Below are 22435 nucleotides of genomic sequence, written 5' to 3'. Positions count from 1 at the left end.
GGGATTAGTACATAATTAATTAATTAATAACTATAAAAATTGTAAATAGATTAATATAATTTTAAGAAGTAACTTTTCTATAGAAAACTTTTGCAAAAAATACACCGTTTAGCCGTTCGGAAAGCGTGTGTGCAAAAAATGAGAAAATTTGCGTTAGTAGTCGGTCTGCAGAACGTGACCGGATAACTATGAATACAATTTGGAAAGATATAAAATTTTGGTTAAAAATAGGAAAAAATTAAGAGAATGGGTCAATTTATAAGTACAATTTAAAAGGATCTAAAATTTGAATTATAAAGTAAATATTATACAGGAAAGAGTTTACGTACAAGTAAAATATAATTTAGAAAAATGTAAATTCGAATTAAACAATTAAAAAGAGACATACAATTTGCACGGGCGAATGGGATACAAGGACTAATTAATTCATATATGTTAATGGTAATTCGTTTTTAAGTATCCAAAACTACTGAAACGGTCGCGCAGTTCAGCCCCAAATCTTCAAACGACTTGTCCCCTTCGGGCAACTCAGAGAAAACTCCGAAGAGCAACCTCTTAATCTTGAACGCCTGCGGCTTCTCATGGAGCACCGATCTGCAGTAAGCGAATAGCGCCGCAACTCTCCGCTTGCAGCCGAACTCCTTGGTGACCACGGAGCCATCGGGGAAACGTATCCTCATCTTGTAGATCTTCTCACCCTCCATCGGCTCGTCATCGTCGTGGTCATCTGCTGCTGGTTGTGGTTGTTGCGTACTGCATCCGCCGGCGCCGGAAGTCGCAGATTCTTCAACACCGTGTTCGTCCACCGGTACAGCAGCAGTGTCAGACTCTGCTTGAACACTGCCTTCGTCCATAGGCACAGCAGTGTCAACCGTTGCCGGTTCTTGCTGCTGCTCGCCGGCGGGTTCGTTTGCAGGTGCAGACCTTACCGGCAAGGCCTTTGTTTGGAACATATAAGGTTTGGAACTCATGCTCGGCTTCGATTTGCTGTACTCTTCGATGTTCAACAGGAAAGCGTCGGGTTCTATGACGCCGGTCCACTTGGCCAGCATCTGCCCGGTGATGGGGTCAACGACGAGCACGGCAGGCAGCTGGTCATGGAGCTTGTAAAAGCAGCAAACTTTGCTGGCCTCGACGTCGTCATCGCCGGCGCCGTACCTCTCAAGCAGAGAGAAGACGAAGTTTTCGCTAACGACTTGCGCGATAAGCTCGTTGGCCCATAGGTCCCGGTTGTGCACTTGCGACGTGAACTCGCCGGTGGACTGCAGGTTGAGCAGCAGCCACCGGTCCTGCCGCGCCGCGTGCACCATGGTGCTGTGGAAGTCTGCGTGGTACATGAGCTCGTGCGGGCGGCGGTACAGCTCCGCCAGCGATTTCTTCTCCGGCTGCGACGGCGGTGGAGGTGGCGTTTCCTCTATGTCGTCCAGGTAGTCGTCGTACTCGTCGTCCGCGTCCACGTCATCCTCTCCGTCGCTGTAGATGTACTCTTCGTCGAGGCCATCGTCTTCCTCTAGGTCTTCTCCGAAGATGGCCTCCTCCTCCTCATCCCCTCTGCCGTTGGATCCCCACCCGGTCGGCTGATTTACGGGCTGAGACGGAACGTGTACGGGCACCGGCGCACGCACTGGGGGCGTCGCGGATGGCATCTGTGTATGCACCGGGGCCCCAGATGGGGTCTGCATGGGCACCGACGACGTCCAGGATGGCATCTGTATATGCACCGGCGCCACCGAGGGTTTCACCGACGGCTGCTCCTCCCCCCAAACGGATGGGGCGGGACGGACATCGCGGCTCCTGTCACGGCTGGGCATGTCGCCGTACAACGTGTCGGCGTGGGCGGGGATGGGAGCACGCACCCCGTCCTCCGACGCTGCGGGAGGGGCGGCGGCGGACTGGACCGGAGCAGGAGCGGGAGTGGCGGCTGATGCGCCGCAGAAGGCGAAGTACCGGTCGATGGCCTCCTCGAGGTCCCACTTGCTGGTGGCGAGGAACTGCTTGGCGGCCTCCTGGGAGTAGCAGGAGGTGACCTCCATGAAGGTCGCGACGACGGCGGCGATGTCCATCTTCTCCAGGCAACAATGGCACGCAGCACGAGCGTTGGTTGCTGCGCCGGCGCGGTGGACGGTGTGGCTTCCTATACGTACGACGGAAAGTACGGAACGGGAGAGAGGTTGATTGGCCTCTTGGGCTATTTATTAATCTGGATGCATACTCCGATACCGACTCCTGCAAATCCTATCTCGATCGGACGATCCAATTCAGTTTCGAAAAATATACGGAGTATATACGAGTCCAATTCGAACGCAAATTGCTACTCTGATTAGTATAGTATTTGTCGTGCCATGTTCAAAGTTCTTTTATGAGGCGAATCTGTATTTGTTCAGAACTTAGGACTCACATGGCCCATTAATCTGAGACCCATGGGCCTTGCGGCAGTGGCGTGTAATTCTGATCAAGAAAAAATTATTCCCTCCGGTCCACGTCATAAAACTTTCTGATCTTATTTAGATTTATTTATGTGCTAATAAATTTATATATATATACAAAACATATACATTAATATATGGATGAATTTAGATAAACCTAAAAAATCTTATAATATAAACGGAGTGGGTACTAGGATTCAATAAAACACGTGATTACCGTGTTACCGTTGAGGATGGTAATGGTAACCGTACGGTTTGGTTTAATACACTTTATTTCAATTCATTTTGAAAAAGAAATACCAAAATTTAAATAAATTTCTATGGGTAACGGTACAAGTTTGTGAAAATAACAAAGTTTACTTCATATTACTCCACCCAAGTTGAAAAACAAACTTAAAACACAAAATCTTGGTTAGGATATGATTTCTTCTTAAATTATGCTAAAGGTTATGCTAAAAAATTCATGCAGTGTTACATTATTTTTTAAAGCTATCTATACTTTTTTCTGAATTTTTCACAAATTTCTATAATTTTTACTACATCCTACAATTTTTTTTTATTTTTCCTTTTTAGATTCAGTGCACACTTGCCACATCAAACTACACAAAGTTCAAAAAATTAAATTTAAATTTTAAAATATAGATATGCTATGATTTTTGCATTAACTACGCTATCAACCGACAAACGGTTTTGCAAACCTGGTACCTATGACAGTATGGCCCATGAAACGGTGAATTTGCCGAAGCGATGGGTCAATGGTTCCGGACCCTTCGTTGTCTCCCATGTAAATTGACTACCTATGGTGGCCACGAGATCTGCACTGCGACGGTGGCCAATGACCGGAATGGTCGCATGGAAGTCATCGAGTGTCGCGCTGCAGGGTGGGAATGTGTGACCAACAACTCTACGGTTCCGGTGAGGTCAGCTCCCCTTTGATCCTTGGCGAGCCTTTCCTCCATAGATTTGGTAACGGTGGGGAGTGGGGGTAAGATTTTGTAATCTGGTCGGTTCTAGGTCAAAGGTTGTGATTTGGAAGTGTTGGGCCCAACAAAATGCAAGTTCTACTTCTCTAAAACCATATCTAGAATGTGAACCGAGTAACTGACTGCAGCAGCATAAATGGCAAACTTAATACTTCTACTAACTATGTTATCGAAACCTGAAAATAACAAGATACTTGTTCAAACAATATATGAAAACAAGGAAACTGTGGCGAACAGTCCTACCACGGCTACCTGGGGGACAACAACAGTCAACAGGTACTCGGAGATAGTCATTACTTGTATACCTTGGAGGAATAGTGGTCAACTATTATACAAAACAAATCAATGGCCCTTAACCTCAAGATCTTGAGAGAGGCAAAATTTATCTTATCGTGGTTTCATGAAAAATCTGAAGGTTGTGGAATAACAGGGTTTTCAAGAAAGTAGAGCCCCCGTTGGCAGGAATAGTCAACAACATCACAGAGGAGATATGGCTTTCCAACTATGGCATGGGATTCTACTTATCTTTGAGATACCAGGATCACGAACCTATAATATCTTTGAGATACCAGGATTAGGAACCTACAATGAAGACTCCAAACTTCTAAACATTTCTCAATGTTGAGCTGATATTCTTTAGGTTTTGATAAGTTGTCCTCCACATCTAATTATTTGGAATAGCACAAAGCAGATCTAAATACCAGTACTGCTTAAAAACTCTAAAAAGCTTATGCCCAGTTTATTTGGAAAATCTCAAAGTACGTAGAATCCTATACTTGCTTGTGTGCAGCTCTTGTTCAAAATTCAGCAATCTCACATTGCTCAAAGTAGAGGCACGAGTGACCACGCAGTTCCTGCAATGCTAATCTGACTGGCGCTTTCGCTCCTTCCTCTGCTGAAATTAATCCCATGCCATAGTTCATATCGGTCTTCACGAAACCTGGATTGACGCAGCACACTTCCAGCAATGGGTGCTTCTTGGCCAGAAGCCTGCTGTAGGCATTGACCAACGTTTTGGACACTGCATACGCTGATGTAACTGGTTGCCAGCCATTTGCTTCTAGATTGCCATCCTTGAAATCTTTCAAGAACATACCAGACACGTCCTTGAGCTTCTCATCTGATAGGTTGTCGATGTCACTTAGCACTTTTATAACCCCTTCATTCGAGATGAACTGTGGAAAATAATCGAGCTGTTCATTTCATTGCATAATAAGCGGTAATTGCAGAACATTCATGAATTTTAAATGCATCTGTTCAAAGTTTTCTTTTTACCAAAATCTACTAAATCACACTTTTGGTTCGCCTGAGTAGGTGCGCCATTGTGATGATATTTTTGGCAGAACTAGGTTATCTCTGTTTTGTAGTTTTCAAACTATATATGCAAATATTCGCATGGTTAATTTGTTATAAATAGTATATGGCTCTTCATAGATAAGATTACCTTGAGTTGTGAAATTTTTGAGGAAAGATTTATCACTTTTCCAGAATTTGATTGTAGGAGGAGGGGCACCAGCCAATCTGTAACATTCTTTGTGCCGTAGAAGTTTATTTCCAGACACTCCTTAGCCATCTCATAATTTTGTTGTAAGCTTCCCACATAACTATTCACAAAACCCATCATATCTTCCTATAGAGAGGAGATAACAGTATATAATTTAAAAAAAGAGAGGAGATAACAGTACAAAACTTATCTCAGTTGAATTCAGTGGCCTATATATACTTAGAGCAATTTTTTCCATTTTTAAGTAGATACTATGAGGTACACTGTTTTCTATATAAAATTTGGTATAAAACAGTAGTATCTCATGGTACCTACTCGAGAATGGAAAAAATGCTCATATATTTATGTACATTTTCAAAACCTAAGCAACTTTCCAAAGGGTTGCCTTGGTGCTCTCTTGTTCAAAAGTTTAGAAACAAAAGGTTACTTGAGAACTTGCCTTGGGATCCTGTTTTAAGAGTTCACTTAATCTTTCAGGATCAATGGTTGTTCCTCCAATGGCTGCATTATTCACCTGAGGAATCCAAAATACTGAGCAAGACTGAACTTACCTGTAAGTCTATACATTGTAAACGGAGGTAGTAACTACAAACGGCGCATGTTCTCTTTGAAGCTGCTGCACTACATAGATCAGTCCACAGTCTACTCACCAAAATGTCGAGCTTTCCAAATTTGGTTCTGACAAACTCCACTAGCAGCAGAATGCTCGATCGGTCGATCACATCCAACTGATGGAAGGTCACACCAGAAAGACCAGACTGATGTAGTGCCTTGACAGCTTGACAGCCCTTCTCTTCATCCCGAGCAGTCAGCACGACAAGGATTCCATTGCTCGCGAGTTGCCTGCATATCTCTAACCCCACTCCTCTATTACCTCCGGTGACCACTGCGACCCTGAGGTAAAGTGTGTGCTTTGCCGTTAATATGCATGCTTTCAAGCAGTACTGAATAAACGATTAGGCATTTAGAATGAGTGCGCAACAAACGCGTTTTGTTCTAATTTGATAGTTACATAATAGTAGAGATGTTAATTACCTGGTTTCCATTGCTAATGATGAAACTTGCAGTGAACCGTGAAGCCTAGCTGATAAATGGCTGACGACTATAAGAAGAGCAATGCTGCACTAGGTCTCAGACTTTCAGTAACTGATTGGATTACTAAACTATAGTTGTGTCACTTAGGTATCAACGAATACTACTTTGTTTTTGTATCTCATACACGGAACTGCTTACCTGAGCATCTCTTTGGAAGTACCAGGCTATCTATTTGTTGGTCATGGTTGCTTCTAAAGCTCCTTGTCTTGGAATACTCATCTAAGCTCGTCTAATGGGAATAATACCAATTCAAATCGTGCTGTTTTATTTGAATTCATTTTACTAGCTTGCTGTGACAATTAAAAATTCATTAGTTTCTTTTAGTTTTAAAATAAAATTGTGTTTTTTTGGCGAATGGAAAGAAAGCTGTTGCAAGCAAATGTGTCGATCGAATATTTGATAGACGATACACTTAAATCGTACAAAAACAAAGGGGAACAAAATCATGCATTGATTGTATCATACTGTATTACCATTACATGTGACATGCTGTACAGTTTCCTAGCAGAAAAATCTATGTTGACCTCGCAAGTCAAAATATTCATGCTACGAAGTATTCAGTATGCCCCCCCCCCTCCCTCTCTAATTCCACTGGAATCAAATATTTAGTATCCTGGCACGCGTTTCTTACTCTGGCAAAATTGCCACGCAAGTTTGACAAGTCAATCACTGGTACGTAATTAAATATGATAGTGATGAGGTTTTAAAATAAAGTGTACTAAGGATAAATATCAAGTGGGAGAGTGTTCAACAAAACATGATCTTCCGGGATGATCATACATCGATAACCGCATAGTTCAATTCATCAGTTTATTTGGACAAATTTATGAAAATTTTAGAGATTAATTTTCTATGTGAAAATCATGTACTCTCTCTGTTCCATATTATAAAATTTTCTGGGTTTGTCTAAATTCATCCACATATCAATGCATATATTTTTATACATGTGTCTAGATTCATTATCATATAAATAAATCTAGACAAACCAAAAGGTCTTTTAATGTAGAACAGAAGGAATAAATATTTTACGTTCCGAAGTAGCCTTCATATAATTGGATGGCAGGTCCGTTGCTTTGGCTGGTGCTAGACAAAATCGTTGTATCTGTATGATGTGTAGCACTACATCCGTTTCATAATATAAGACTTTCTAGCATTGTCTAAATTTATATGGATACTAATAAATCTAGACATAGTTAAAAGAGCAATTTTATTGAGAAGGTATCAGAAGGTACCATTGTTCCCTATGTAAAATTTAGTACCTCTTGATATCTTACATACTGGAAAGTACGAAATTTTACATAGAAAACAGTGGTACCTCATGATATCTTATTAAGAACGGAAAAAATGCTCTGGTTAAAACGTCTAGCAATACGAAATAGAAAGAAGTTAATTTTGTCATGATGCATAACATCACTACTCAAAATAGTAACATACCGAGAGTATGATAGTAAGTGAAGTTGTATATTCAAAACTAAGCGTGAGATAGAAAAAAAGAAGTATATCTTCTATTTGAAAAATTGCAACCAAATCATTCTAGTGTTTCATCTTTCAACCCAATCGTACTCGAACTTGGCATCTTCTATCTTAAGATAGCACTGAAAACCTTAAAAGTCCTGGAGTAGAATTTACACACACAAAAAAAGTCCTGGCACAATAGACAGTTTCGTTTGATTCTTCTTATTATACTAGAACTAGTAGAGCTTAACAACAGTAGCGAAGTTAGGCACAAATGCCATGCGTCGTTTGAAGCTAATCATGCAGTCCCTTCCTCTAATCCTCTTCCTGAGCCTCGAGTGTTTCCACCTCGCCGCATCCGCCGTTGACCAGTTCACCTTCGACGGCTTCGCCGGCGGGAACCTCACGCTCGACGGCACGGCCGTGGTCACGCCGGACGGCCTCCTCATGCTGACGAACGGCACGACTCTGCTGAAAGGGCATGCCTTCTACCCGTCTCCTCTGCGTTTTCACGAGGCGGCCAGCGCCGGCGGGTCCTCCTCCTCTCCCATGAGGTCCTTCTCGACGGCGTTCGTGTTCGACATCGTCAGTGAGTACGCCGACCTTAGCAGCCCCGGCCTGGCGTTCGTCGTCGCCAAGAGCGGCGACTTCTCGACGGCGCTGCAGAGCCAGTACATGGGCCTGGCCAACGCGCGCAACAACGGCAACGCCAGCAACCACTTCCTCGCCGTGGAGCTGGACACCATCGTCAACGCGGAGTTCGGGGACATGAGCGACAACCACGTCGGGATCGACGTGGACGGCCTCGCGTCCGTCGCCGCCGACAACGCGGGCTACCGCGACGACCGCACCGGCGCGTTCAGGAACATGAGCCTGCTCAACCGCACGGCGGCGCAGGTGTGGGTGGACTACGACGCGCGCACCTCGCTGGTTAACGTCACCATGGCTCCTCTCGAGCTGCCCAAGCCAAAGACGCCGCTTCTCTCCGCCGCCGTGAACCTCTCGGCCGTGATTGGAGGCGAAGCCTACGTCGGCTTCTCCTCGTCCACCGGCGTCGTCGCGAGCCGCCACTACGTGCTTGCCTGGAGCTTCAAGATGGACGGTCCAGCACCATCACTAAACCTATCAAAGCTTCCTGCACTGCCTGTCACGATCCACGGCAGGGCCCCGTCCAACATTCTAAAGATCGTATTGCCGATAGCCTCGGCCGCACTGGTGTCAGCACTGGCCATTGCTGTTTTCATCGTTCACCGGCGACGGCTGAAGTATGCGGAGCTTAAAGAGGACTGGGAGGTTGCGTTTGGGCCACACCGGTTCTCGTACAAGGATCTATTCCATGCTACCAATGGCTTCTCCGATGAGCGGCTGCTTGGCTTGGGAGGATTCGGAAGGGTGTACAAGGGAGTGCTTCCAGTATCCGGCGTGGAGATCGCGGTGAAGAAGGTGTCTCATGAGTCGAGGCTAGGAATGAAGGAGTTCATTGCTGAGGTGGTTAGCATCGGTCAGCTTCGGCACCGGAACCTTGTGCAGCTGCTAGGATATTGCCGCCGAAAAGGTGAGCTACTGCTGGTGTACGAGTATATGCCAAATGGTAGTCTTGATAAGTTTCTGTACGATCAAAACAGACCAGCTTTAAGTTGGAGCCAAAGGTTCAGGATCATCAAAGGCATCGCGTCCGGCATACTATATCTCCATGAGGATTGGGAACAGGTTGTTTTGCATCGAGACATCAAGGCAAGCAACGTGTTGTTGGATGCCGAGATGAACGGCAGGCTAGGTGACTTTGGCCTCGCAAGACTATACGACCATGGCACCGACCCGCACACCACACACGTGGTCGGCACAATGGGGTACCTCGCGCCGGAGCTAGGGCACACCGGCAGGCCGTCCAAGGCGTCCGACGTCTTCGCCTTCGGCGTGTTCATGCTAGAGGTCACCTGTGGACAGAGGCCCGTCTCGCAGGACGCGCATGGAGATCACCTCCTGCTGGTGGACACGGTGCTCGAGCATTGGCGGCGAGCGACAGTCGGTGACGCTGTGGATCCACGGCTGCAGGGCAACTTCGCTTTGGAGGAAGCAAGCATGGTGATGAAGCTGTGCTTGCTTTGCTCACATCCTCTGCCCAGTGCTCGCCCGAGCATACGGCAAGTCGTGCAGATGCTGGACGGTGGCACGCCACTCCCAGAGTTATCACAAGCTCACCTAAGCTTTAATATGTTGGATCTGATGCAAAACCAGATGGACAAGTCATGCTCTGCTGCTTCGTCGGTAGCAGGTAATATATCTGACTTTCCTCGGGCCAGATGATGAGCACAAGGTGTTCATTTCTTCTCACTACAGGATTTTATCTGAAATCTGTTGTAGATTAATTACTCTTATACAGTGTAAAAAAATAAGTTCTCAAGAGGATAGCAGCAGCAGGCTGGAATATAAAAGCCACTATGAAAAATTGGTTATTAAATAGTATTTGATCATCAAATGCTTGAGATTTTTTAAAAGGAGAATTACTTATCTCCAGCTCAAAGATAGAGGCCTACTCTAACATTTAGACAACTTTTGCAGAATTTTTATAGTAGTTACACCCTCCAGTTTGATAATTCCTACCTTTTGAACAAGTTTAAAGTCAAACTTTTAAAACTTTGACTATTAAGAACTTTTAAAATATTTAGCTTGAAGACACTCAACATCATCTTTTCGCTTCTGCTTATGCTTATAAGCCAAAATTTGAATTTTTAACCTTAAATTTAGAGTTAATTTGAGGGTTTTCGTTGTAATTTATTTTTCAGCTTTGTTTTTAGATTGATAAAAACATGTATATGAAAAAAAAAATCAAACGACGATGGCTTAGACTAATGTATAGAGATAAACCTTAAAAACACTTTAATAGAAGTAAAATTTTATTTATTTATTGTATATATTATTATAAAAACCATAGCCATTGGGAGACTGTGTCGCTGTCCAAAAGGATAGAAATTAACGAGCTAGAAAGAGTATTTTATTTTCCTCTAAAACATTTAAAGTCATGCATTCCAAAGAACTCTAGATGTACCTATCGAATCTCAGGGTTGATTGGAAAATGCAATTGACCGTAACCCTCATGAAAAAAAATAAGAATATACTCTCCTATCCTGTAATATAACAACTTCTGCACCTGCACTCTTTTTTTAACCAACCACAAGTTTTCACCACTAAATGTTTTTCATGTATTTTTCCCATCGCAACCGATCACAACCTCACATATTTAATTTTACCATCATTTTAATAAACATATATAGGTCTAAAATCCTTAAATTCTAGGATAGAGGATAGGACTAAAATCCTTAAATCTACAATATCATAGGTTTCTTGACTAATTGCCAGTACGCTACAAGATTTCCGAGTACAACACTTTGAAGCACACGCAAGTACGCAACTATGCAATGCAAATCATGTTTGGCTTCCACTCTGTGCTCTCTTACGATGTATAATTACTCTATAGTAGTTTCTTCCATGACTTGAGGTTTTCCTGCCGAATTTAAAATAACTGTTCAATGTTCAATCTTGACCATTGCATCTTCTATAAATATGATTAACTTATATAAAAATGACATAAGTGGCCTTGACTGGAAACTTATATAGTAGTAATATGGTAATTTCATGGTATAAGCGAACAAAGCATAGCTTAATTGGTATAACCCCTTGCGGTAGAAATTGCCTACCCGGCTGTCCGGGTTCAAGTCTTAGTACATACAAGTGTACAACATGGGTGTATTCAGTGATAAAGTGCATTTTTTTTGTCAGGTGAGGCATCCAATCCTTTTAGGCCTTGTTCGATTATTCCCTGAGAGGGAGAGATTGGAGAGGATTGAGAGAAATAATTCCACACCATAAAAAGTATAGAATAAATCCATTCCTAATCTCCTTGAATTTTCACGTGATTGGGATTAACCGGTCTTAGGCATTTGTTAGGAAATACCCATATGTGTGGACGTGAGTATTGTATTTGCGTATCCAACTTGTACTTGAAAAAAACCATTTAATTCGCATAACGGATAGAGTTGAATTACTAGCAAGCCCATGTGACGTTGCTTGAGAAGATGAGGCGCAAGCACAAGCAACGACCGCACGGAGCTGAAAGCTTGGAAGTTGAAACCGAGTCATGTGAGCAAACAAACCGAGACAGCCCGGGACGCACGCAGGACGTTCTAATCCTGCCCTGCAGCCTACGAGCCCATGCCATGCGGAATTTTTTTGTTGGGCCTGAACGGTTTCCCAAAAAGAAAAAGGAGGTTAGGGCTGAAGTGCTGAACAGGATTGCCACAACCGTGCGGCTCATAGGAGTTCAAACCAAAACGTCATTTCCATGAACGTATGGCCCATAGGAAGTTGGAGGTATGTCATATCCGCATACGTTAGTTAAGCCCGAGGTGATGTCGCTAGGGTATATGGCCACCTCACAGTATTTTCAACCGTTTCTCCGATCTTACTTTTTAAATGTCTATTTAGCTAACTATTTGTCAAAAAATTGGAAAGTTATATTTGTATACAACTCCAACACTTTCTCCACTCCAATCTTCAATCTAATATATGGGTCTTATATATCTGTCTTTATATAAGTTTTCTTCCTTCTTTCCTATGTATTCTCGTCTCCCTGCCATATCCCTTTTCACCCACTCCACATGTCATCTCACTTGCGGAGGCCAACGGTAGGAAGGCGTATGATATCGGCAACGACACTCGGTGACCAAGAGAGGCAATTGGATCCAAACGGCATGTCGATGGTGCTCAAAGGCCAATGGCAGCAGTGGCCTTATGATGGTGATGGTGCTCGGAGGCCGACAGAGGGGGTTCAATCCACGAGTGGCAAGGAGAGTGATGCAGTCGAGGACAACGAGGTCTAGAAAGGATGTGTTGTCATCCTGTTTGGGTGTATCACTATCATTTCTTGCTGCTGGTAGGTCGATACGGGGGCAGTGCAAGGACAGTGGGAGGGCTCGGTGTAGAGAGGGTGACAACAGTGGTGGCTCACCGATGCACTGGCAAGGGCAATGGATCTAGTGGAGATGGAGAAAGAAGCAATCAGATTCCTCGCCATCCTTTTGTGTTGATGCGCAATTTAGGAAGAGAGACGAACGGAGTCTACATCATTAATGTTTTGACAATAATGGTAGGTCCACTTTACCAAGCTTTGTGGCCATGCCAATTTTGTCCAATGAGGAAAAGATTTTGGCAATTCGGATTGCTAGACAACCCAGATGGACAGACCATTAGAGTACAACTTTTTGCTACAATTGCTAAAATTTAGCTTGGAGGGTACAGATGCTCTATGGGTTGCTATTTGGTTGTGTGGCTTGGCCATTTTCTCTCTGGTCTACCTCCACTTTTGCCATCTCCTATTCAGCTCAGGTGCTCATTGAGGATGACTAAAGGAATGTCAATAGCTATCGGTTCCATGATAAATGGACATTGAACTACAATATATATTTGTAATGAAAACTAGGTGACAGGCCAGTTCTATAATTTCGAGAGCCCTAGGCAAACTCGATCCATAGGCCCTTTAGGCTAAATATCTTATAATATATACTGTATAATTATTTGTCCTCTAAAGTAACACAAAGAAACATCACTAACCTAATAAACCAAGTATTAACTATTAAGAGTTAACTTGCAATATAGTCTCAGTTCTAAATTTTGACAAATAATGTTGACAGTAAAAATAAAGAAAATGGATGAAAAAGTGAATGAATTAACAAAACAATAATTTATTATTAATTTTTTATTTGTGTCCTTTGAGATTTAAACGACAATGTAAAAATTAAACTATAATAACAACACCTTAAAATCAACTCTAATATTAAGTTTTAAATTCAAATTTTGGCTACAACAAATAAGGCAAAAAGAAATAGAGCTACTAACCTTAACCAATAGATAATCATCATCTAACTAATTTTATAAGTTGATTAATCATCTACTTTATAGAAAAAAGATGCAAAAAACATATCACATAAACATATAAATATAATTTTGGTTGGCCCTCTCCCGGCTGGGGCTCAGGTGGACGCCCCTCTCGCCTAGGCCCTCAGCTGACCCTTTACATGATGCCACACGAAAGTCAACGATGCCATTAGTCAATCGAAATACCATCATATATCAATCTCTCACAACCAACGCTACCTACTAGCATACAGATGAATCGAAGCTTGAACACACACCATCGGGCCTTATCATTTGAAAACATCATACAATCTTATGCTAAAAATTAAATTTTAGAGATTAAATTTAGAGTTGATTTTGGAGGTTCAGCGTGTTTTATTTTAGATGTAAAAGTTTTCAAAATTGATTTTAAAATGACAAGAATGCATATATCGAAGTTTCATAAATTAATTTAATTGATAATATGTCCTTCGACATGATGTTCAACTTTACCAGGCTTACCAGACATATATTACTCCTGTGTATTTCTAATATTCAAATTTGTATGGCAATATAAACATTTTTTGCACTAATTACTATTGTTTTAATCATTTCAATAATACATTGCTAATCAAATGCTTAGAAAAAGAATCTAATCAATTAAAAAAATAATATTAAATTGACTAAAAAAAATCTTTTAACATCTACTTAGGCCTATTCATTTTGAATGAAAAACAAATAATTAAACTCCTAATTGTTAGAGATATAGATACATACGGTTAGAGATAACGGAGTCCAATAGAAACTCTAGAGATAAAGATAAAATCCTAGAGAGATGCGATAGAATATTTATCTTGTACTCCAAATTTCTATCTCCTATGTACCCTATAAATATACCCATAAGAGTCAATGCAATATACAACAGAAACAACAGATCATATGATTTCTCTTCTCTCTAATATTTTTTTACGGAGTATCAGAGTCTAGATCTCAACACTAACCATCGAATTCAAGTCAACGCCAGCACGCCGGCGACAGCTCGCCGCCGGCGAGCCATCCAACCGATCGAGCAAGGCAATCCATCATCGTCCGACGCATGCATTGCTAGCAGCAGATCGATCCTCCATCAATGCAAGCAGCAACAGCAAGCGAGTAAACGACGGCGGCGGAGGCGCATCTGTTCAGATTGGGCGTCACCGGCACGTGCATCTATTATTTTCTTCCTTTCAATTAGCCATCTTCCCGGAGATTATTCATAGATTAGATTTTCTCTAATAATTAGTATTAAATCAATTTTTTAGCCACTATATATCATCTATAAATTAGATTAGATTCTTCTCGCTACAAAATTCTCAAATTCTAGCGGTAGAAGCAGAGGTGCAGCGACATTGATCAACTTGCATTAAGCAACTGACGACTTCATCGTGTCTCCACGTCCACCACCAACATGCATTGAAGTAACACCACTGATGGTCTACATCAACATAGGATCACACCGCTACGTCCGCAACGATGGACATTCATCTCGCGTCCTCTAATAGGAATCTCTATAAGACGCTTCATTGACGACGGCATCGACCATGTCATCTACGACGGGCAAAGACTGCATCAACATGGCATCACTACGGTGGTGACCTCCTACACGACGTATGGAGTACAACCAAAAATTGATGACCCGACATCAACAGCGTTCTCTGACATCTGCAAGATGACCTAAGGACATCCTCTGACATATGTAAGACGCTTCCAATGGCATCCTCTGACATCTGTAAGGTGATGGAGAAACAAAGAAAAGATGGAGAAACACAAGATTTCAAATCAAGTCGCAATAATTCGCTTTGCTCCCGTTACGACCGAGGAGAATGTTAGAGATATAGATACATATGGTTAGAGATAACGGAGTTCAATAGAAACTCTAGAGATAAAGATAAAATCCTAGAGAGATACGATAGAATATTTATCTTGTACTCTAAATTTCTATCTCCTATGTACCATATAAATATACCTATGAGGGTCAATGCAATATACAACAGAAATAACAGATCATATGATTTCTCTTCTCTCCAATATTTTTCACAGTAATGATTGGATTCCTTTAAAACTACCCGATCCGTAGGGATAAAGTTCAGTAATATGAAAGAATATTTTCCTTTCTCTGAAAGAAAACATAGAAAAATTATTAGAGATTAATGTTACCGTATGTTAAAATTCCTTGGAATGGAATACATCGTCAATTTTGGAACGGGGTAACAAGTGTATCCATCAAAGTGATTTGACTACAGACCAATTCCCAGCATCTCGTCTCACTTTCGGGTATGGAAGGTAAAAGACGACGACAGGTGCGCGGTTTGCCGTCCCATCTCCGACGCCGACCTGCCGGCTCCCACCTCTCTGTTCTAAAATACGGAGTATATCTTAAAATATCATCCGTTCTAATATATCGTCTTATTGAAAAACTTTTTAAAAAATTAAAAAAATAATCACGCACAAAGCATTATTTATATTTTATCATCTAATAATAATAAAAATATTAATTATATTTTCTTTAAATAAGACAGACAATTGAACACAGCAGTTTAAGAAAATACAGTTACCATGGGACAGAGGAAATATATGCTACTATTAGATGTGATATTCTATGACTATGAATTTATACATGAATTGTTTCATCTTATGAGTATCTACTCATCCATCCTAAGTTGTAAGTACTTTTAGCATTAAAATTTTATTTTAAATTATAAGTATTTCTAGCAATATTCACAGTAACATTTATTCAGTTCATATCCAAGATTATTTATATTTTATTCTAACATACCATCTCACTTTTATCTATTCCTCATTTATTTATGAAAGAACATCGTGGTCTTTTATTCTCAAAATTAATTCTTAAACCTTAATAAAGAACCTAAAATTAATTATATTTCGAGATTAATATTTGGAGAACGGTGGCGGTAGGTTTTAGGACCAAAGGAGTACAACATGTAGCTCACCTCAGCCTATCAACGGAGTGTAGCAGCACATGCCGATGGATGCCGCCCGTCCAGTTCGCCTCAACCTCAACGTCACATCGAGCAAACAAAAGTGCGCTCGGCTGACACCACGAGACGCGACTCAGGCACAGCACTTGTCGGTTTCTAGAGGGCCGTCCCTCCGTGCCATGTCATCATGTCTAGGCGAGCCGTCCGTCTCGTCTCCGCCGCAGCATCCAAAAGCTGCGTCCCCTCACCCACCAATCCACCACTCCACCAGGCACCAGTTCCGCTGCCACCACCGTCCATACGCACGCGGGACGCGGCAAGCTGCGTCTTCCCTCTGCTCCTTCTCCTTTCCAGCTCGGGATCGGCTCTCGTCCTCACGGCGATGGCCGCTGCAGCGGAGTGGTGGCAGGCCACCATCGCGGCGGCGTACACAGGTCTCTCCCCCGCGGCGGCGTTCTTCACGGCCGTGGCGGTGGCCGCCGCGCTGTACGTCGCGGTGTCTGGCCTCCTCAAGCGGCCGGCGCCACCGCTACTGCCACCGAGGAGGCGGGGGGTGATGGAGGAGGAGAGGGCATCGCAGCCGCTGCCGCCGCCAGTGCAGCTAGGTGAGGTGACGGAGGAGGAGCTGAAGGTCTACGACGGGTCCGACCCCAAGAAGCCGCTGCTCATGGCCATCAAGGGCCAAATCTACGACGTAACGCAGAGCAGGTGTAGGCTTCCTCCATTTCTTTGTGATCAAAGCTTTTTTTTTTCTTAGATCCTGCCACTATCTATCCATTTCCTTTCTTTTAGAACCGATCCCTCAAGGGTCAAGGCCTCTTCATCCATGTTTCATTTTTATTTTTTTTTCATCTCTTTTTGCAGGATGTTTTATGGACCTGGCGGCCCATATGCGCTGTTTGCAGGCAGAGATGCGAGTAGGGCTTTGGCGAAGATGTCCTTCGACCCAGATGATTTAACCAGCGATATTTCTGGCTTAGGCCCTTTTGAGCTTGAGGCTTTGCAGGAATGGGAGGGCAAATTCATGGGCAAGTACGTGAAAGTTGGGACAATCAAGAAGATCACTCCGGTGTTAGAGGGAGATGCTGCAGCTCTGCCAACTCACGGTCGAGCATCTGAAAGAGGCATTGATGCAAGCACCGTAGAGAGCCACCCTGTGCCAAAACCAGAGGTGGAAAAATTAGATGTTGATGTGAGCACAAACAGCCATGAGGATATAATTGAGATGCCGGATGAGTTACCGGAATCAGGTGTGAATAATACGAACAGCCATGAAGATGCAGCGGAGAAGCCTGAAGAAACAGCAGACGCAGATGTTCAGAAAACGATCAGCACTGAAGATGCAAGTGAAGCAAATGGAACACCTGATGAAGATGAAAGGAACACGATCAGCCCTGACGATGCAATTGAGAAGCCACAGGAAGCGCCAATTGTAGATGAGGGCAATCAAACCCGCCATGAAGTTGCTGGAGAACCAAAGGAAGTTCCAGATGTGAATATAAGCAATACAAGCAGCCATCAAGATGCAGTGGATGAGCCGGAGGAAGCATCACATGAAGAAGCGAAGAATGCATATAGTTGAGGCTATTGCTGTGATAATATCTGTAGGTAGTTAGCATAATACAGTAATACAGTTTTGAATCAACGGAGAGCCAGCAGGTGAGCTTTGTTGGATTGAATGTGTATGTGTATTGTGTAGTGTGTGTGTGTGTAATACCACTATAGTGGCAGTGCAATAAGAATGTAATATGCTAAATACTACGCTGGTGCCAAACTATACATTCTACTTTATATGCTACACTCTACTACACTCTACTATATATGCGTCATCGGAACAATTATGCAGAAGTTATCTATTCCTAATACTTCTGAAAACATGCAAATCCGGTATAGTATCCAATCAGGAAATGTTTTGATCGGCATTTACGTACTCATTCTTCTCATTATCCAATGCATGGAAAATTGATCCTTGGGGGCCAATATGCACACATCACACCTATGTGAGTTCTCTTAAACTAGACGGTAGTAGCAGTGTTTGGTTAAGTAGATTGTGTTGTTGTGTAGGACTTGAGTAATCATCAGGATTGAAACATTGCGCAGGACCAAACCACAAGATTAGCTCTCACACGGACACTGTACACACGTTCAACAAGTTTCAGAAGTGAATTTTAACATCTCAAGGACATAGTAATACATAAGAAATTACATTTTCATACACTTTGCACAATTAATTTTACCACAATTCACGCTCATATTTCATGCTTCTATACTAGAAGTATATAAAGGAAAGCCTTACTAACACTTTCACATCAAGTCAGATCATGTGGGCAAAAAGGGTAGCAAACAAACTTACATGTGTGATTGATCTACTTTTGGATTCACATATTTGTTTCTGTAGTCTGCACTAGCAATTCTGAAGCTAGAGGCATCAGGGTGACCTATGTTCACTGCCAATGCTAAAACTTGCAAGCACTGACAAGTTCTTCCTAAGCATCAGCGATTGTTTCCTCATTACCCGCATTGGTACATTGCATGCAATGCTACAGATAGTAACAAAGATCATACATACACAATTGTATGATGTCAGATGAAAGAAACATACATTTCAGGTGCTCATCATGCCCTTGAATGTGATCTCAAGAGGAGAGATTCTAGATTCTGCATAAATAACAGAAACAGGAGAGTACTATCAGCATTGAAAATGTTCTTGTTCAATTATCTGGCATCACCGAGTATAAGAACAAAATTTTCTACCTTAACTGAGTGACAGACTTCTTCAAGCTTATGGAGCAAGACACCGTCACTTTCAGGAATTCTGCCCTGGGAATCCTGGAAATTATGCCCAGAGGAGGCTTTGATCTGAACATAGAGCATCATTTAATGTTATGCACACCTGAACCATTGATCTTTTTCTCACTACACCAAACTTCCTAACTTAAAATATATATATATGTGCCCTTGGGAAGTAAAGCCTGAAAACGCTACCAAACCTCATTCTCATGTTCTAGAACCAACCACAAGCTAGACTAAAAGTGAAAGTAGATATATGATTAATAAAGAGAACTATGGTAAATTCGTAATTGCAAAGCAATCATGGCACAAGTTTAGTATGTGTCCATAGGACGAAACCAAGCAAGAAAATTGATAGATGACCAAAACGCCCACCCAACATGAGTAATGAAAAACCAAGAGGCAAACACAAGTTTTGGTTGAACTGAATCACCACCTTCGCATCCGGAGAGTAAAGTCTGCTGATTGGTGTAACATTAGAAGGGCCTTCTCCGGAGTACATTCTGTACTTCCAGCTTTGGACTTCTTGGATTCTCTTAGAAGCTTCTCTGATTATGACCTTCAAAAAGTAATGAACAGAGGCTGACAACAATCAGCGAGGAATGTACACACATTTTCAGACTGATGAAATTCCCAGCATTGAAATATACTTTCCGCCATAAAAGGTAATAATGGATATTGGATGGTGCAACAAGTTCGTTTTAACATCTATATGTCTTTCAAATGTACCAATAAATAAACCTATATATGGTCAGTTGATAGCAACTACAGATTACAATTAGTTACCGTCTTTAGAAGATCTGGATTGTGAACACCGTGAAATTGCAGTTCATCCATTGGAGCAGGTTTCCCTGAGGCTACAGTCTCTAATTTAAATGTATATAAGCTATAAACAGATTGCAGACAACCTGCATAATTGCAATTGTTTTGTAAATTAAAAAACACAAAGGCATAAGGTAATTCAAAAGGTCTCAGGAACAAATGTAACAATGTAAACTCTATGAATATGAAGGAAGATATTCCCGTAAGGTGTAGATGATTGAAAACTATTACAATGCACGTCATCAATGCAATAGTGAAACATTCTCCTTATGAGTGGGATTGAATTTCTGTCAATCTCACTCAAGTGTCAACAACTTTTTTGTCTATGTAAATTATTTGTAACTTGTACCTCACTTAATCTCAATGCAATTTGGTCGGTCTTTTCTTCAACTGACCCAGCAAAATAATGAATACAACTAATAGTAGCAGAATTCACAGGTTTTGATTAATACAAATTATACAGTAGATACATCAAAACTTAAAAACATTTTTCTTTTATAGAACATGCAGGAGAATTACAATTCTACATCAAAATTTAAAATGTTTTCTATAGAACATGCAGGCGAATTGCAATCTTACATCGGGTAGGGATTCACAAACAACAGGAATTAGCAACCGATATATGTTTCAGCTAAGTCACCTTGCTCTATTATAACATCAACTACAAAATGAAGAGGCACTTTTATCTCTTTGTTGACAATCCCCATGAACGGTATGTATGAAGGCCTACTAGCCTGCAAAACGAAATTGCATGAATTAATCACTAAAATGGCAATTCCAGCATAAGCTCACAGCTAACACAACCAAACCAATATGGCATGAGTACCGATACCTTGTATACTATCTTATTCTCAGTAACATACAGTTTACGGGACAAGATATCCCTCTTCAGCACATATCTTTTGTACGGCAGGTAGAGAAGCATGAGCAGGCCAACCCCCCATGCCAGAACAAGCAGCAGGGATATCATGGCCCATATGATCGTGTCATACTGCAGATAGTTGGGCATCAACTCCTGAAAAGATGCTTGGTACAGCACCTTCGTTGAAGTTTCAGATTCCTCATCGCCGTCTGCTTCATCGGACACCACATTTCCTACCAACTCGCCCGGATCGCTTATATGATGCAGCGTCACAGCGCGGCCACTCAACATCCCTACACTTAACCTATCAGGACTGCTGCATCAACACAGAACTGGTTAGCCAAAGCATTCAAATGATTAAATTGCTCCGGCACAGGCAAAATTCACATCATGGCGGATTAATTTTGTATTTCTCCATTGGAAATTGTATGCAGGTTCCAACTGCTGGGGCAAACGGAATTACCTGGAGGCAGGAAGAAGCCGAGCTCGGAGACGGAGCTGTACCGCGACCAGCGGGGAGGGAGAGGGCTCAGGCGAATCCTCCGCCGCGGATGCGTGGTCTTCTCGGCGAAGATTTCCCTCGTCTTCGTCCAAACCTCCAACCTCTCGAAGCTTCTCCCCACACCCCCACGGTCTCTCTGGGCTGGGTCACTCTCCCCTTGTCGATTTCTCGCTCGCGGTGAAGTTTCAGCGATGGCCGTTACATGGGCCGGCTGCTTAGTACGCTCTTATGCGGGCCGAGCGGCGCCGCGAGCGTGAGAGGCGATCGTGTCGAGGCTGGAGACGCAGGATCCCACCTTCCCACTGGCCCCGGCCGCGGCCTTTGGTCGCCGACTCGCGATTTTTTTGAATTTTGAATTTTATTTACTAAATAATTTATAAATTTAATTTTGTATTTCAAAAAATCACAAAACTAACCTCCTGCCGCCCTCTAGGAGGACGGAAAGGTGACGTGGCAAACCGCAACTCGGTCGCGAGCAACGGCGACAAGGTGAATTTTGTTTTTAGGCCCTTTCCGCCCTCTACAAGGGCGGCAAGTACCTAAGTGCAAAATTTGCCCGTTGTTTAAAAATTTTACGATTTAACCGTGGTTTGATACATATATCTATGATGTATGAAGTTTTCTAATCAATACTACTACTTAGCTTAGTGGTCATCCTCCTCTCCTGTCTAGGAGACCACCTAAATGAAAGAGTGAAACGATACCACTGAGCTAAGCTAGTTCTTATAATTAAACAATTACATACGATATACATATATGTATCAAACCACGGTTCAATCGAAAATTCTCGGTTCAATCATAGAATTCCTGGACAGCGCGGCAAATTTGCATTTAGGCCCTTGCCGCCCTTACAGAGGGCGGAAAGGGCTTAAATGCAAAATTCGTCGTGTCGCCGTTTACGACCGTTGCTCGCAACCGAGTGGCCGTTTGCCACGTCACCTTTCCGCCCTCCTAGAGGGCGACAGGAGATTAGTTTTATGATTTTTGAAATACAAAATTAAATTTGTAAATTATTTAATAAATAAAATTCAAAAAATTCGCCGACTCGCCTCCGCGAGGAATTTTATCTATTTATTTATTATTAAAAATTTATAAAAAATATAATTTTATAAATATTGCAAAACTA

The 22435-nt window shown here is 42.3% G+C and overlaps 5 protein-coding genes across 7 annotated transcripts; 2 read left to right on the top strand and 3 right to left on the bottom strand.

The window, feature by feature from the left end:
- Positions 1-399: 399 nt before the first annotated feature.
- On the bottom strand, positions 400-2146 carry LOC102707554 (plant UBX domain-containing protein 7-like). The gene has a single exon (XM_040521377.1). It carries the CDS (start codon positions 2061-2063, stop codon positions 453-455), a length of 1611 nt encoding a protein of 536 aa, XP_040377311.1. The 5' UTR covers positions 2064-2146; the 3' UTR covers positions 400-452.
- A 2060-nt stretch (positions 2147-4206) lies between these two features.
- LOC102722744 ((+)-neomenthol dehydrogenase-like) lies at positions 4207-5959 on the bottom strand. Its single transcript, XM_040520632.1, has 4 exons — positions 5949-5959; positions 5564-5807; positions 5341-5427; positions 4207-4602 (listed from the first exon to the last, which is right to left on the bottom strand). The coding sequence occupies exons 1-4, from the start codon at positions 5957-5959 to the stop codon at positions 4207-4209; spliced, it is 738 nt and encodes a 245-aa protein (XP_040376566.1).
- Positions 5960-7732: 1773 nt separating this feature from the next.
- Positions 7733-9895, top strand: LOC102707279 (L-type lectin-domain containing receptor kinase SIT1). Its single transcript, XM_006647526.1, has one exon. It carries the CDS (start codon positions 7743-7745, stop codon positions 9768-9770), a length of 2028 nt encoding a protein of 675 aa, XP_006647589.1. The 5' UTR covers positions 7733-7742; the 3' UTR covers positions 9771-9895.
- A 6800-nt stretch (positions 9896-16695) lies between these two features.
- LOC102706533 (membrane steroid-binding protein 1) lies at positions 16696-18126 on the top strand. Its single transcript, XM_006647523.3, has 2 exons — positions 16696-17041; positions 17198-18126. Exons 1-2 carry the CDS (start codon positions 16716-16718, stop codon positions 17913-17915), a joined length of 1044 nt encoding a protein of 347 aa, XP_006647586.2. The 5' UTR covers positions 16696-16715; the 3' UTR covers positions 17916-18126.
- A 68-nt stretch (positions 18127-18194) lies between these two features.
- Positions 18195-21485, bottom strand: LOC102706813. 3 transcript variants are annotated; one of them, XM_015833894.2, is made up of 7 exons: positions 21271-21485; positions 20778-21139; positions 20586-20679; positions 19910-20031; positions 19560-19682; positions 19088-19192; positions 18195-18991 (listed from the first exon to the last, which is right to left on the bottom strand). In XM_015833894.2, the coding sequence occupies exons 2-7, from the start codon at positions 21096-21098 to the stop codon at positions 18950-18952; spliced, it is 807 nt and encodes a 268-aa protein (XP_015689380.1). In that variant the 5' UTR covers positions 21099-21139; positions 21271-21485; the 3' UTR covers positions 18195-18949. The 3 variants fall into 3 exon arrangements, with proteins under 3 accessions (XP_015689380.1, XP_015689379.1, XP_006647587.1); XM_015833893.2 differs by having other exon boundaries at positions 20778-21123; XM_006647524.3 differs by having other exon boundaries at positions 20778-21120.
- Between the last annotated feature and the right edge of the window lie 950 nt (positions 21486-22435).

The sequence above is a fragment of the Oryza brachyantha genome, chromosome 2 (genome assembly GCF_000231095.2).
Source record: "Oryza brachyantha chromosome 2, ObraRS2, whole genome shotgun sequence".
In the NCBI taxonomy this organism is placed as follows: domain Eukaryota; kingdom Viridiplantae; phylum Streptophyta; class Magnoliopsida; order Poales; family Poaceae; genus Oryza; species Oryza brachyantha.
This window is presented reverse-complemented; position numbering and strand designations above follow the sequence as displayed.